At 32.0% G+C, this 13,746-nt stretch overlaps 1 protein-coding gene across 5 annotated transcripts in view; it reads left to right on the top strand.

Annotated features, from left to right (window-relative positions):
• Positions 1-13,746, top strand: part of LOC111086815 (ly6/PLAUR domain-containing protein 6B-like) — a 38,181-nt gene that overhangs the window by 20,958 nt on the left and 3,477 nt on the right. For 3 of the 5 annotated variants that reach the window (XM_022391216.1, XM_022391215.1, XM_022391217.1), the window contains exons 4-5: positions 2,921-3,060; positions 3,832-4,150. In XM_022391216.1, the coding sequence (XP_022246924.1) occupies positions 2,921-3,060; positions 3,832-4,005 (314 nt within the window). In that variant the 3' untranslated portion in view covers positions 4,006-4,150. Of the gene's footprint in view, positions 1-2,920; positions 3,061-3,831; positions 4,151-7,711; positions 7,791-13,746 lie in introns of those variants that run through there. The other 2 variants (XM_022391218.1, XM_022391219.1) reach the window with 2 other exon arrangements.

Raw genomic sequence — 13,746 nt, 5'->3', positions numbered from 1 at the left:
CAAGAGTTGGCGGTGGGTGGTGATGACTAGCTGACTTCTCTCTAGTCTTGCACTGCTAAATTAGGGACGGCTAGCGCAGATATCCCTCGTGCAGCTTTGCGCAAAATTCAAAACAAACAATCCCACAGTAGAACCAATTACAACGTATTTTGACCCATGTAAGCATATTTAACAAATACCCTAACTTTTAAAATAATAAACTACGGGATTTATAGAAATGGGAGTACATGACACAATGATGGTCAAGTGGAAATCATACATATGGTGTGTAGTTGTTAACATTCCAAGTTTGGTTTGTTGAAATGTTCGAATTGTGTTCATAAAATGATCCGTTAAAGTGATCCGGTTTTGAAGAAAGACCTTGTTGGTTAATGTGTGTTTTAAATGGAAGTAATATCTTTTATTGTAAAAGTTATATTTTTTATTGAGTGGTTAACTCCTTTAATAATTCACCAATTAATCCCTGCTCTTCAGTAAATATTTCATTTTTATAGTTGGTGATGGTTTTGTGAGTTGGGGACAGAGTAAAATAATGGACCTTCATTTAAAGTCGCCAGCAAAGAGTATTAGGACAGTGGATGACCAACACTGCATCATTTGTTTGGAATATTTAACCAAAGACAATAATCGAAATCCAGCCATTAGTCGCATTCTAGTCAGGCATGATCTTGTGTCTTGTAGACTTATCAAGACAGCTACTGCAGACTTATCAGGACAGCTACTGTAGACTTATCAAGACAGCTACTGTAGACTTACCAAGAGAGCGACTGTAGACTTACCAAGACAGCTACTGTAGACTTACCAAGACAGCTACTGTAGGCTTATTAAGACAGCTACTGTAGACTTATCGACATGCTCGAGCTCTAATTCATTTGTGCAGATTATATATATATATTTCCGTTACATAATGAGAATAGCATATTCTACGGTACTTGGCATTAAATTCAGATAGATCAAGACATTGGAACAAACTTATCTCATCATCAAGTCTTTTCTCACCAGCTGTTACGGCGCAGGACTATATTTTTCTTATCACCATCAGAGTTTAGGTATGCTAAGGCTTTCAGTAACTGCCCTGTTAAATCTGTGAGGCTCAGGAACATATGCCTGACTGGTAGTGGGTACCGAGAAGCATAGGAGGGGGAAACAAAAGTTACCTGGGGGTCTTAAGTGCATGCGAGTCGAGATCTGCACATGATAAATCTATGGAAATCAGGGAGTATGAGCCCCAATAAATTTGTAATTTATATGTTTTAAATGATAATTCCTATAATACATGGTAAAACGTTAGCAAATAGTGTATAGCAGCTATACAATTACTAACAGGCGTTAACCTTCCCCCACCAGGTGGAAACCTCGTTCGTCCGCCTATGAGATGTCAGAGGTTATTTGATGCTTGTTTTTGATTAATCGCAGGCTGTGTATTTTTGGTGTATTTTGCCCTACAACGTTTGTAGAACAAGACTTTGCACTAAAGATTCAAAATATTATCTTTCACTGACCAAAAAATTAATAAATTTTATCTTGCGAACTTCAGCTGAATTCAAAAGAGAAAGTAGTCCACCTTGTGTTATGTTTTCAATGATTAGATTCATACGGTTGTCTTTGGTTACGGACTTCAAACAAATAATACAATGTTAACCATCCACCGTCCTAGTCCTCTTTGCTGGCGACTTTAAATGAAGGTCCATTATTTTACTCTGTCCCCAACTCACACAAACCATCACCAACTATAAAAATGAAATATTTACTGAAGAACAGGGATTAATTGGTGAATTATTGAAGGAGTTAACCACTCAATAAAAAAATGAATGATCTGAGAGAAGAACCATTGTTTCACTGCATCACCAACTCAATCAAACCATCGCCAGCAATATAACAGAAAAAATTTTGAAGTACATGGCTTAATCCCTGAACTATTGAAGGGATTAAACATTTTATAAGAATATTAACGACTTCTATTCAAAACACACATTAATCACAAAGTTCTTTCACCAGAATCGAATCACTTTACGTGATCATTTTACGATCACAATTCAAATATTCCCATAAACCTGGAATATAATAGGCAATTTTACAGCGTGAATTGGTGCGTATGATTTTCGTTCAAAGAAAAAGAAAGAAATTCTGCAATAATTATGTCAAGTATAACCACTTCTATAAAATCCCGTAGCTTATTGTTTTAAGGGTTTGGATAGTTTTAAAATATACTCACGAACATATATTGACTACCTTTTATAAATATATAACCATCTTATGAATAATTGGGCATGTCATTTGTTCTACCATGGGAAGGATGACAAAAAACACATATTTTGTCATATGGTCACCAGCCTATTACTTGGACATTATTTTCTTCTTCTTAAATATCAAAAATTGTTTAAAGTTAATTTTGATGAAATTAGAAAGGAAAATATATCTATTATACAATTTAAAATATCTTATTTTAATTCATAAGACAAATTACAATTTTCCACCTTGAACGTATGTTTTGGTACAGTACTTTCCAATATTCATGTGATGGCGCCAGTGAGTTTAGATCTAGTGTATAGGTTAGTAACATAGATGTGTTTAGGAAAATGTTTAAAATAAAAAAATATCTTATAAATAAATATAATTGAAATTAGAGCTATTCAAACATCCAATAAGAACACATTCTCAAATAAATCGTTTTAGTAAATTTACAATAATTTGTGTAGTGGCTGTAAATTAATGATCAAATACTTGAGAGTAAAATAATTACAACTATTTTGAACAACACGAAGATAATGGTAGCCAATATTTAGAAAAGATAAAACAATATGGTAGTTATATACATATTAAAGATTTCGATACTGTATGGTGACATAACAAGGACGCATAACCCCATAAATAATATGGTAGTTGATAAAAGATAATGAGTTAGTTTGTTTATTTTCAGACCAAACTTTGTGTTACACCAAACATATCATGGATGAATATGGAGAGACAACCTTGTTATCTAAAAGTTGTGCTACTAAAGAACAATGCAATCACAGGACAGTTGGTTGCTATCTTTTAGCAAATCATCCTATTAACATGGTAATTCTATACACTTCTTTCTAATTACATTTTTAAAAAATAACTAATTAGAAAACATAAATGTTTTTATAAAGTGATCACTTCCAAAAAAATTATAATTTACTGTTTTTAATAGAAAATACTTTAGATCTTCTTTAAAAATGTAGTCAAACTTATCTAGACTTTCTAAAATTCAAATAAATACATTTTGTTTTTACTTAGACTAATCTATTAGGTATTATGTTCCAATTGGAAATTCTTCCTAGACCCAGAACGAATCTTATTTGTAATATTTTAACTGTTAGACATGCTCTTTTGATCGTTAGCTGAATCAAACTCAAATATGTTTTCAGGGTTCATAAAAGATATTCCAATATGCTTTATTTAATTTAAAAATAAAACTCTCTGTTGAAAAAAACGTCCCCTGGTGGACCGGCTGTAAGTTCACGTACTTACAACGCTAAAATCTGGGACTCGATTCCTCGTGGTGGACAGAGCGCATTGTGTATCTTTGCACTTAAAGAAAGAAACTCTTGAAAATATAAAATATAGTAATAAACACTCTTAAGTCTAGAAAACGGTTTTAGAAAACGTCTAATTAGGAAATTTATTTTATATTTTTTAAACTAATTTTTATTAGATTTCGATGTTTGTAAAATTGAGAAGCTGACAAACTTATTTAGTTGGGTAAATAATTTATTTATTTTACAACACACATCAATTATTTATATTTTATCAAATACAAAATACTTTGGCGCATGAATATAATTTAATATGTTTCTTTACCGGCAGAAGTGTATTTCTTGCTGTGACATTCCATACTGCAATCGGGAGATCCCAACCAACGAAACCAACGCCATTTTGTTACTGGAACGACAAGACTCAAACAAAGGTTTTCAGATTGTATTCTACTGGACAGGGGTATTCCTGTACATTAAACTTTGGATTCTCTTAATAAGTATTTGAAACATGATGTCTAAATGTCAAGTTTTACTTTTTCTGACTCCCTATGTTATCTTAAAGAAGTTGTTCTAGTATCGTCATTATTTTAAAATATTTTCTAAGAGTAAGAAAAATGATACAATAATTTCCTTTCTAAATATTATAGACATTTAACCATATAGCTACTATTATTGTTTTGTTTAAATGAATAATAGTAGTAAATACTTTCAAAAAATTAAACATATTTTAATTAAAATTAGTTATCATATTTAGTCAATATGTTTAAAATATATCGTCACTAATAACTACAGTTTTACTTAAGAGAGTCGATTTATTTTGAAAATATATTCCCAAGCATGAAAATATAAGTTATTACTTATAAATTTGCGATTGTGATTTTAACCGAATAAGTAATTTATATGTATCTATCAGGTCGCGATATTTGCAATAAAAAAAAATATTTTGTTTAGCTAATCCTCTTTTCTAATTACCTTCCTTGTTTGATATTACCAGCAACAGATGGCAGCATAAACTATAGCTTGTTACCGTATTGCTGTAGAAGTAGTTTTCATTTGTTTAGCAATTTAAATAATTTTCCCTGAAAAATCTTAAAAATTTTGAAAGTTAAATTTTAAGGATCATAAGAAAATTAGGAATTATATATGCATTAATGTGTTACTGACCCTGTAATATATGTATTTATCAATTTACTTTAAAAAATGCATGTGTGTTGTTGAAATATATGTGCATTAAAAAGGTTTTTCAAAAATAATAAAAGCAACTTAGAAATGCCGTGAAAATAACATATTTATCTGGAACCCAAATAACCTTCTTTAAGCTTTATGCAGAACTGATATAACTGCAAAGAAATAGAAATGGTGTTAAAATAATAAATTTGATTAATAGCTAAATAACCTTGTTCGACCTCTTGCTTGATAAAAGCTTTATGTGGAAGAGAATACACTTGAGAGGCGTTGTTATTATCTGAATCTGTCTAGGAAGTTTTTGGATGATACTTCGAGTTCCTAATCATATCTTTATCTTAGCAATTCCTTTCATCCTTGCTTGAGGGTTTTATAGGGGGTGTGTCCCCACTAAAAAATCGGGGCTCGATACCCGTTTAGGTCACACAGCATATACCCCTTTGTGTAGCTTTGTGTGTTTCAAGTAGTTTATAGGGTTGTTCAAGAATAAAAAGTAGTAGAAATATTGGAGAAATAATGTATATATATTAACTTCCTTTCTTCGATGATTCTGTAGGATTGTTCAAAAATTAAAAAGAAAGTTAAAAACACTGGAAAAAACAGCTAAATAACCTTCATTAAGGTTTCATAATACTGTTAAAGAAAAGTAGACATGTCTTGAAGATAATATATTTAACCAATGGCTAGATAACTTCCTGCTTTTATGTGTCGTTTTACTCAGACTTTTTTTATCTATTTTTTTGTGTTTCATAACAAATAATTATTAGTCTCGAATTTATTGATCATGTTCTGTTACAGATTTTAGGGCATTCTTTAATGTTCCATCACAATTGATATTTGTGTGTAAAATCTTACACTGTAAAGTATTTGTAGCCTGCGCATTTTTTCCCCAAATACTTAATATAAATGATGGTTCATGATTATAAAAACATATCGAAAATTTTCTAATTACGTGAGTTATTCTTAAATACATGTTTGTGGCAGTTTTTAATCTTAATAAATCTTATAAAGTTCATTGAATAAACGTATTTTAAATTATTACTACTTGCAACCTTCAAGTATTTGTATCATATGGAAGTGTAGTAATTTATCTATAGGAGCATACAATGAAGTTTAAAGTAAAATTCATAAAATTTATTATCTGAAAAAAGATTATTTCTGAGTTAAGTGGTATGGACCCATTCATGTGCAAGTCCAATTTTTTAGTTCTTGTTTACCACGTGAACGAAAACTTTGGAACATATTTTAGAACCACGTGATTAGTTTGTGTTGAAATATTAATTATATGGATTTGAAACTAAAAGCACGATATTGCAGGCGGTATTATTGTTATTATTACGTAGAATTTATGAAGTAATTACAAAAGAAACGTGCTATGTATTGAAATGTGTACACTTTAATAAATAAGGCATTTCTTTCAACTTTTTGTCAATGGCAGATAATGTCTCACAAGATACCAATTAAAGAAGAGTTTGAGAAAGAAAGTTATGTTAAAATAATCATATTCACAATATGTATTTTCGGTTTTAGACTACGACTGTATCTCTCTTGTTTTACTTCATAGAGTTTATATGAATACTTTAAACCTTGAGAATCAATATGTCGTGTTGTGTATTCTATCTTGGTTAAAATAATTGATTTATTGTCTTTGTTCTGATAGTTCTTGCTATACTTCAAGAATATTTCCTATTAAAAACTATTTTTTTACTATCCCAACCTAGATACTGCTATTAATATTTGAGTTTGCCAATCTATATATTTTTTTCTCTCTATTTTTTATTATACTTTATGAAGCCTCGAATATGGATTTTGACATAAGTATCAAATTTTGATTACATTAAAAAAAGAATTTAATCTTATTAGATAATTCTCCAACAAATATTAGAGAACGTTCAAACATTACATATTTTGAAACCTGGCTGATGATGTAGCCAAATGAAAAATGTGTTATCATCCTTATGTTTCTTATGACTAAGTTATTAACATCTTCATGATAATTCAGTATTGATTTATAATTAACGTTTGCCTAAGCAGGATATTCTCCGACAGCGGTTAATAAGATCGTATGTTTAAACGTATGACAGAAAGAAAAATCTGAGTTAACGAAGTTTTACAAAATGACGTTAATTTTTCACTTATCTGGCAGAAATCTTCATTGAACGTTGACAACAATGGTTTCCCGACACAACGAAATACATATATTTATTTTTCAGAATCTTCTGAGCTTATCTAACCTGTTTTTTGTTGTTGTTCTTTTTGCATAACTATATTATACACATCTGCGTATATTCTAGGCTTATATGGGGTAAAAAAACGTCGTCAGAACGAGAAATAATATAATTAAATTGTTTGTCGGCGGCCGAGATTGACTCCTGTAGCAAGAAGTCGAGCATACATTGATGACAAGTTCTTTCTTGGGTGTTAAGAAGTCAAGAGCAAGCCGTATTAATGTGAACAATTCTTCTTGCAAATTAACTTTTGTGTTAAGAAATTCAGTTAGTTTCAAGATAAAGGGATTGCGTGAAACAAAATTATATCATTAGAGTTAATAGAAATAATCACTTCTGAATTGAGAATGTACACTTTGGCTAAGCTACTTAAAGTATTGTTATTACTTTTCTGATATGGCACCAAGTCCAAGAAAGTGTTATAAAACAACAATATGCATAATACGGAAAACCGACTTATTTTATTGTTCGAAGAACAACACATATAACTACGTGAGGCTTTTAAGTTTACCTAGCAATGTTATTAGTTTATCAATTTTTATTGGATTACTCCGTAATTACATGACGTTTGTTTATTTTGTTATACGTTTTACAAAAATGATCATTGTATTCATAACTGTTAGTGATATCAACTGAATTAGAGTCGTAAAGTTATATTTCATTTTTCACCATTTTATCCTAGAAACTTTAATGTTAGCTATAAAACTTCTTATAAACTTAATGCTCAAGCTTTGTTTTTGTTATATTTAAATTTTCTAAAACGTCAACTCACTGACTTTAAAAATTTGTTTTCCTTAGGTTTATAAATCGTTTGAATGTATTTATACAAAGTCGCGCCACTGAACTTTTTTCTGGATGATGGACTGCAGGAATGCCGAATGTAAAAACTATTTGGTTGTCTCATCTTTTATTGGCTGCACATGTACACACCAAGTTGTAAAATTTATTGAAACTATAAAAAATTTGGTATTTGTAGCTGGACCAACTTTTACTCCTACACGTCTGCAACATAATACTTACTGTCTGAGTACAGCTTAATGTATATATCCACCGCTAGATGGCAGCCCTTTTGGGCAGATTCTTAACGGTTTCAAATCAAAAGTCAATGTGTGAAATGAGCTATAATAATCTCAACACCAACATAACAACATTTTATGATTAAAGTTTGTGTAATGGATTTTAAGGACTACCAATAACAATATTTAAACAATCTTGGTTTCGTTGAATAATTGCATACAAAATAACTGAAATTTAAGAATGGATATTTTAATTTGACTTAAAAACTTCCAGCTGTGAATTAATTTTCTTTAATCTTCCAAAAGAGTAAAATATGCGCATCATAAACAAGGTTTCAAAGTTTTATTATTAATTTTCAAACTTTTGCCAGTTTAAATAATCCCGTAATGATCCTGGGATACTCAAAACGTTCTCCCTATCGTTAAAAGGATACATGAAAACGCACATGTATCCTGTCTAGAACATGATTTAAAAGTTGTTTTTCATTCTGTACGCAGAATTTGCAAATGTACCCTATATAAAAAGCACACTTGGCTTTTTTCCTGTTAGTAAAATTGGCGTAGCTTACTCGAAACTCAAAGTTTATAAAAATCAACCCGTAGAATTTTCTATTGTACACTTGTGTGAGAACTCACAGAAAACGACTAGATCAAAGATTTTAACTGATGAATGCTCAGCTTACTTCAGGATATTGAGGACCTACTAAGTCACCGTTACATATTGAACCCCAAAACACCTAACGCTGGGTAGGTGAGAAATGTCCTCCGGTGGATCAGCAGTAATGTTACGGATTTATAACGCTGGAATCAGATGTTTGATTCACTGCTTTGGTCTAAATGAACAACAACAACTTAGAAATAAATCAAATACTGTGACATTAATCATCATATCACTTATTAGAAAATAGTTTAAATTCTCTCTTGCTTTATCATTGTTTCTCGGTAGAATAAACTTTTTTAATGATGTTAATTATCAAGTTAAGTTCTATATTAATTCAGCTTGAAGTTTTATGTGTAGTATTTAGCTAACTTTTCCCATAGTTCTAGAAACAACAGGGCCTAACTTGACAAGCTGACTCATGATAGTCTGAGTGGTGTCCTTTTCTATCCGGCGAAACCCTCTTTTACAGGGGTATCAAAGGGACTGTCCCCCAGGAAGGATACTCAAGTATGATGAGAGTCTAAGAGAAACATTTTAGGGCCGCTGAACCCAAATCAAGCATCAAATTTTGTGTTGTTGGAGATCCGGGGCGCCATGTTTTGTGTTATATGTATCACTGAATCTTTGTTCAGCTCCCCCACCCCCCTAAGCCTCACAGTTTTCGAGCTAGCAGAATGAAATTTTGCAGGCGGATTCAGGGTGGTCTGGAAATGTCGCTACCCCCCTACAACGGGAATTACAAGAGGAACTAAACACGCCCAGAGGGTTACCCAAGCAAGATGATTGGGATCTAGGTGTAGTTTTCAGAGTCTGACATCGAAAGTTGTGTTTCTGGCACCCTTGAGATCCCGAGGGCGTATGTTTGAAACTGGGTTCATTCTCCCATTCGAAACTAGTGGAACTCCTCTTGGGGTAGTTGTAGAAGTAAGTGAGAATAAGTTTGATCAGTAAAAGGGGCCTCTGTGAATCATGTTTAAGTCTTACAGCGGAACGCGGGTATTTTATGCTAGTCGTATTAAAGAAGCTGATGTTCATGTAAGTAATAGAATTTTACTGTATATAACTGCGTAAAATAAGAAATAAAGTTACTGTGGACACAACTGTCTACAATTAATATTCATGGGTAAGAACAACTAAAACAGCAATGAATACAGGCAAAAGTGTTCGATTCAGTAGATTAGGGCTATAATATAATAAGATATTATTTTAATAAATTCAAAAATTGGAAGATATAGAGAGGAAGGTTAAAGAAGAAATTGGATTTTAGTTGAAGGGAGTGGAAAGAGTATATAGGTTGAAAGAAATTGAAGAAGATGGCCAACACCAAAAAGCAGTAATTTAGAATCAGAAAAAGAAAGAAAATATTTTGAAGGAGAAAGGAAAATTGAAAAGAACTGAATTATATGTATATATATGTACACGATGTTTTTCCGAAAAAGTACGAGAGGTTAGGCGAAAGAATGGACAAAGAATGAGAGTAAAATAAAAGTTATAATATGGTAAAATATTATTATGGTAAAAATTCACATAAATGTCGCTATCGAGAAAGAATGGACAAAGAATGAGAGTAAAATAAAAGTTATAATATGGTAAAATATTATTATGGTAAAAATTCACATAAATGTCGCTATCGAGAAATTAGGAAAATTATTCTTAGTTAACATATCATTTGCTATTAGAAATCTAGACCTTCTGAATATTATTTTAAGTCGAGAGACTTCAGAAACTGTGTTAACATTTTGGTCAAGAAACATGCGCGTGTGACTTAGGCAAACATTTCCAGTTTTCCTTCAACCAGTTGTATAGTTTCATGCAAAAGTAATAAAACTAATATTTCCATTGTAACTAAAACTGGTAAATGGACAATAAAACTCGCTCAAGAAGGGCTGTATACAAAGCGTACTTGGTTGACTAATTGTTTACACGTGACGTCCTTAGGATAAATCTCAGAAATGCATCATATACGTATATAAATATATTACTCCATTTTCGGTTTATAGTGAAACTATATGATTACTCTAAATGATTTTAGTGCACACTCACATACACTCATAGATATATAGATTTTTATATGTAGAAACTTACACTGCGAGCTACGTTTAAATGAAGCACCTTTCTAGAGCTAATAAAGAACTTCCTCAAACAAACAAACTATACGAGTTAAAAGTATTTTCAGTTTTAAACCTTTTAGATCCAAAATGTTATCTGAACTACAGTTTGTGAATATAATAGTTTACCAGCCAATCAACATTCAAGAAATGCGTTCCACTTATGGTAAAACCTTTTTCAGGGCTCTTAATTATTATAACAAAAACTTCTCCATGAATTTTAGTTATTATGATCAAGCCCTCTTCTGGGCACTTAGATATCATGATAAAGGCTTCTATAGAGGTTTCAGCAATTATAACAAACATTCTCCAGGGCTCTTAGGTATTATAGGAAATTCTTCTTCAGAGCAGCTTTTTCACTATTCTGATAAAGCTTTCTTTAAGAGTTTCAGTTATTATAACAGAACCTTTTCCAGAGCTTCTAGTCATTATGAAAAACTCTGTCTCAAAGCTCCTACCTTTTATGGCAAACCTTGTTCTGGGCCTTTTAGTTGTTATGACAAACCTTTTTTTTTAGGGCTCTTAGCATTATGATTAAACCTTCTCCATGACTCTTAATCGTTATGACTAAAGCTTCTCCAAGCCAAGCTCTTAGTTATTACGAGAAAGCCTTCTTTAGGGCTCTTGCCATTATGACACCTTCTCCATGACTCTTAATCGTTATGACTAAAGCTTCTCCAAGCCGAGCTCTTAGTTATTATGACAAAGTCTTCTTCAGGAATTTTAGCCGTTAAGACAAAATCCTCATCAGAAGTCTTAACTATATGAATAACTGATAATTGGAAGTGCACTTTTGGCCGTCCGAAACTTGTAAGGTTAACTTGTTTATGTCTCTTTCCATAATACGTATATTGATAAATTCATTCGTTGCACCAAACTTTGTGCATTAATTTAATTTTATATAAAATTACTTTAAGACTATTTATAATTGGTATGTATATAGGAACGTTGTGATTAAAAGTGAAATGTCATATTTTACCACATGCAGAAACCTGAGGCTAACAAACTGTACAGATATTTGTACATATGATAGTAATTTCAGAAGTGACCGTTGGACTTTCACAACTGCTATGTTATTCTTATATTCCCTTCTTAATTAGTCCATTGTTATAAAATCACTTGAATATAGGTGTTTGCTAAAGATGATTTGTTAGAGGTCATCCGTATACAAGATCTTACAGTCATAGGTTTTATCTTCCACCCTTTTCCCAGCAGTTAGTCTATGAAGGTGGAAGGGTTACGTTATGAAGATGGAAGGTCTGCCTTATGAAGGTGGAAGGTTTACCTCATAAAGGTGGATGGTTTACCTTATAAAGGTGGAGGGTTTACCTTATGAAGATGGATGGTTTATCTTATGAAGATGGAAGGTTTACCTTATAAAGGTTGAAGGTTTACCTTACGAAGATGGAAGGTCTACCTCTCGGTATAACTCATGATTTTATTTGCATAGCTCGATAATGCGCTATCTGTGCTCTGCCACAAAGAGTATCGAAACCCGATTTTCAGCGTTATAAGCTCTCAGATTTACTACTGAACCATAGGTAAGCAAAGGCTCATGTTATCAGGTTTTTGAAATTATAATTTGCACCTAATGGGTCAGCGATAAGTTTACGGACTTGCACCATTAAAATTCGGGGTTAGGTTACCCGCAGTGGGCATAGTGTAGATAGCCCATTGTGTAGCTGTGTGCTAAAAAAAACAGCATCAACTTCAAATAATGATATACCTATCCTGTAAATTAACTTGCTTTCCTAATACCATAAACGATAAAGAAGTGTTGTTGGATTTGGTTTTAATTGATAAAGCTAATTATGAAGTTTGACCATGAAACTTACAAAACCAGGTTAGATAAACAGTTGTGTCTGTACATCAGGCAAGGGCTCCGCTGATGCGAAAAGTGTATAATCACATACTCAGTGGTATGCAACAAAATACAAAAAGATGAAAGTTTATGGTGCAATGTTTCGTGACAAACTTGCGCAATAAGTTTTAGGAATTACACGTGTTAAAAGTTACCTGTTTGGAAAAAAAATTAAATATTAAATTTAATATTTCTACAGGGAATACTCGATTTCTGTCATACGTAAATCATCTAGAAATAGTTAACTCGCTTCATTATTTATACATATACTTTATGTTGGGTGGAAAATATCTTAACCTTTTTTTCTTTTTAATTTGGTAATGCGCCCACACTAAACATAAATCATTCAAAATTCCCAAATTATGATTCTTTAAAGGGTAGCAATATACTCTAAGTATGATTTAGTGGGTGTCCATAATCAATATGACCTGCAAAAGGAAATGATTGTGTTTGTTATAAATTGTCTTCGTGGGCTATAATTCAATGTTAATGCATTGCATAAACGTATTATCGAACATCAGAAACGATTTAATGTCACTGGGGTGTGGTTTGCATTAGCTATCAGATGTTGTATTTTTTTTGGTAACAAAAAAGCGAACAGACGGTAAATTCTATCTATATATCTATCTAGCTTTCTATCTACCTATTTAGCTACACCATCTAGCTCTCTGTCTACCTATTTAGCTACACCATCTAGCTCTCTGTCTATCTATTTAGCTACACCATCTAGCTCTGTCTATCTATTTAGCTACACCATCTAGCTCTCTATCTACCTATTTAGCTACACCATCTAGCTCTCTGTCTATCTATTTAGCTACACCATCTAGCTCTCTGTCTATCTATTTAGCTACACCATCTAGCTCTCTGTCTACCTATTTAGCTACACCATCTAGCTCTCTGTCTACCTATTTAGCTACAGTAGTTACGACACCGAGATCATTTTCACTTTTTATGATAAAAAATGAGGTTTGAAAACTTTTGTCCGGTTCGGTTAGTGTATCGATTTCAAATCGTCATGTTATAGACCTGTTCCTCACTTCCGTAGTAGTGGTAGAGTTTTCTAATTTTTATAAAAGGGAAGATCTAACAATAACTTATTATTACAACCTTTACATTAATAGATTTGTGGCTATTACGTAAAATATGTGCTATATCTATCTATCTATATATATATATATATAAGAAAA

Source organism: Limulus polyphemus, unplaced genomic scaffold (genome assembly GCF_000517525.1).
Source record: "Limulus polyphemus unplaced genomic scaffold, Limulus_polyphemus-2.1.2 Scaffold1455, whole genome shotgun sequence".
In the NCBI taxonomy this organism is placed as follows: Eukaryota; Metazoa; Arthropoda; class Merostomata; order Xiphosura; family Limulidae; genus Limulus; species Limulus polyphemus.
This window is presented reverse-complemented; position numbering and strand designations above follow the sequence as displayed.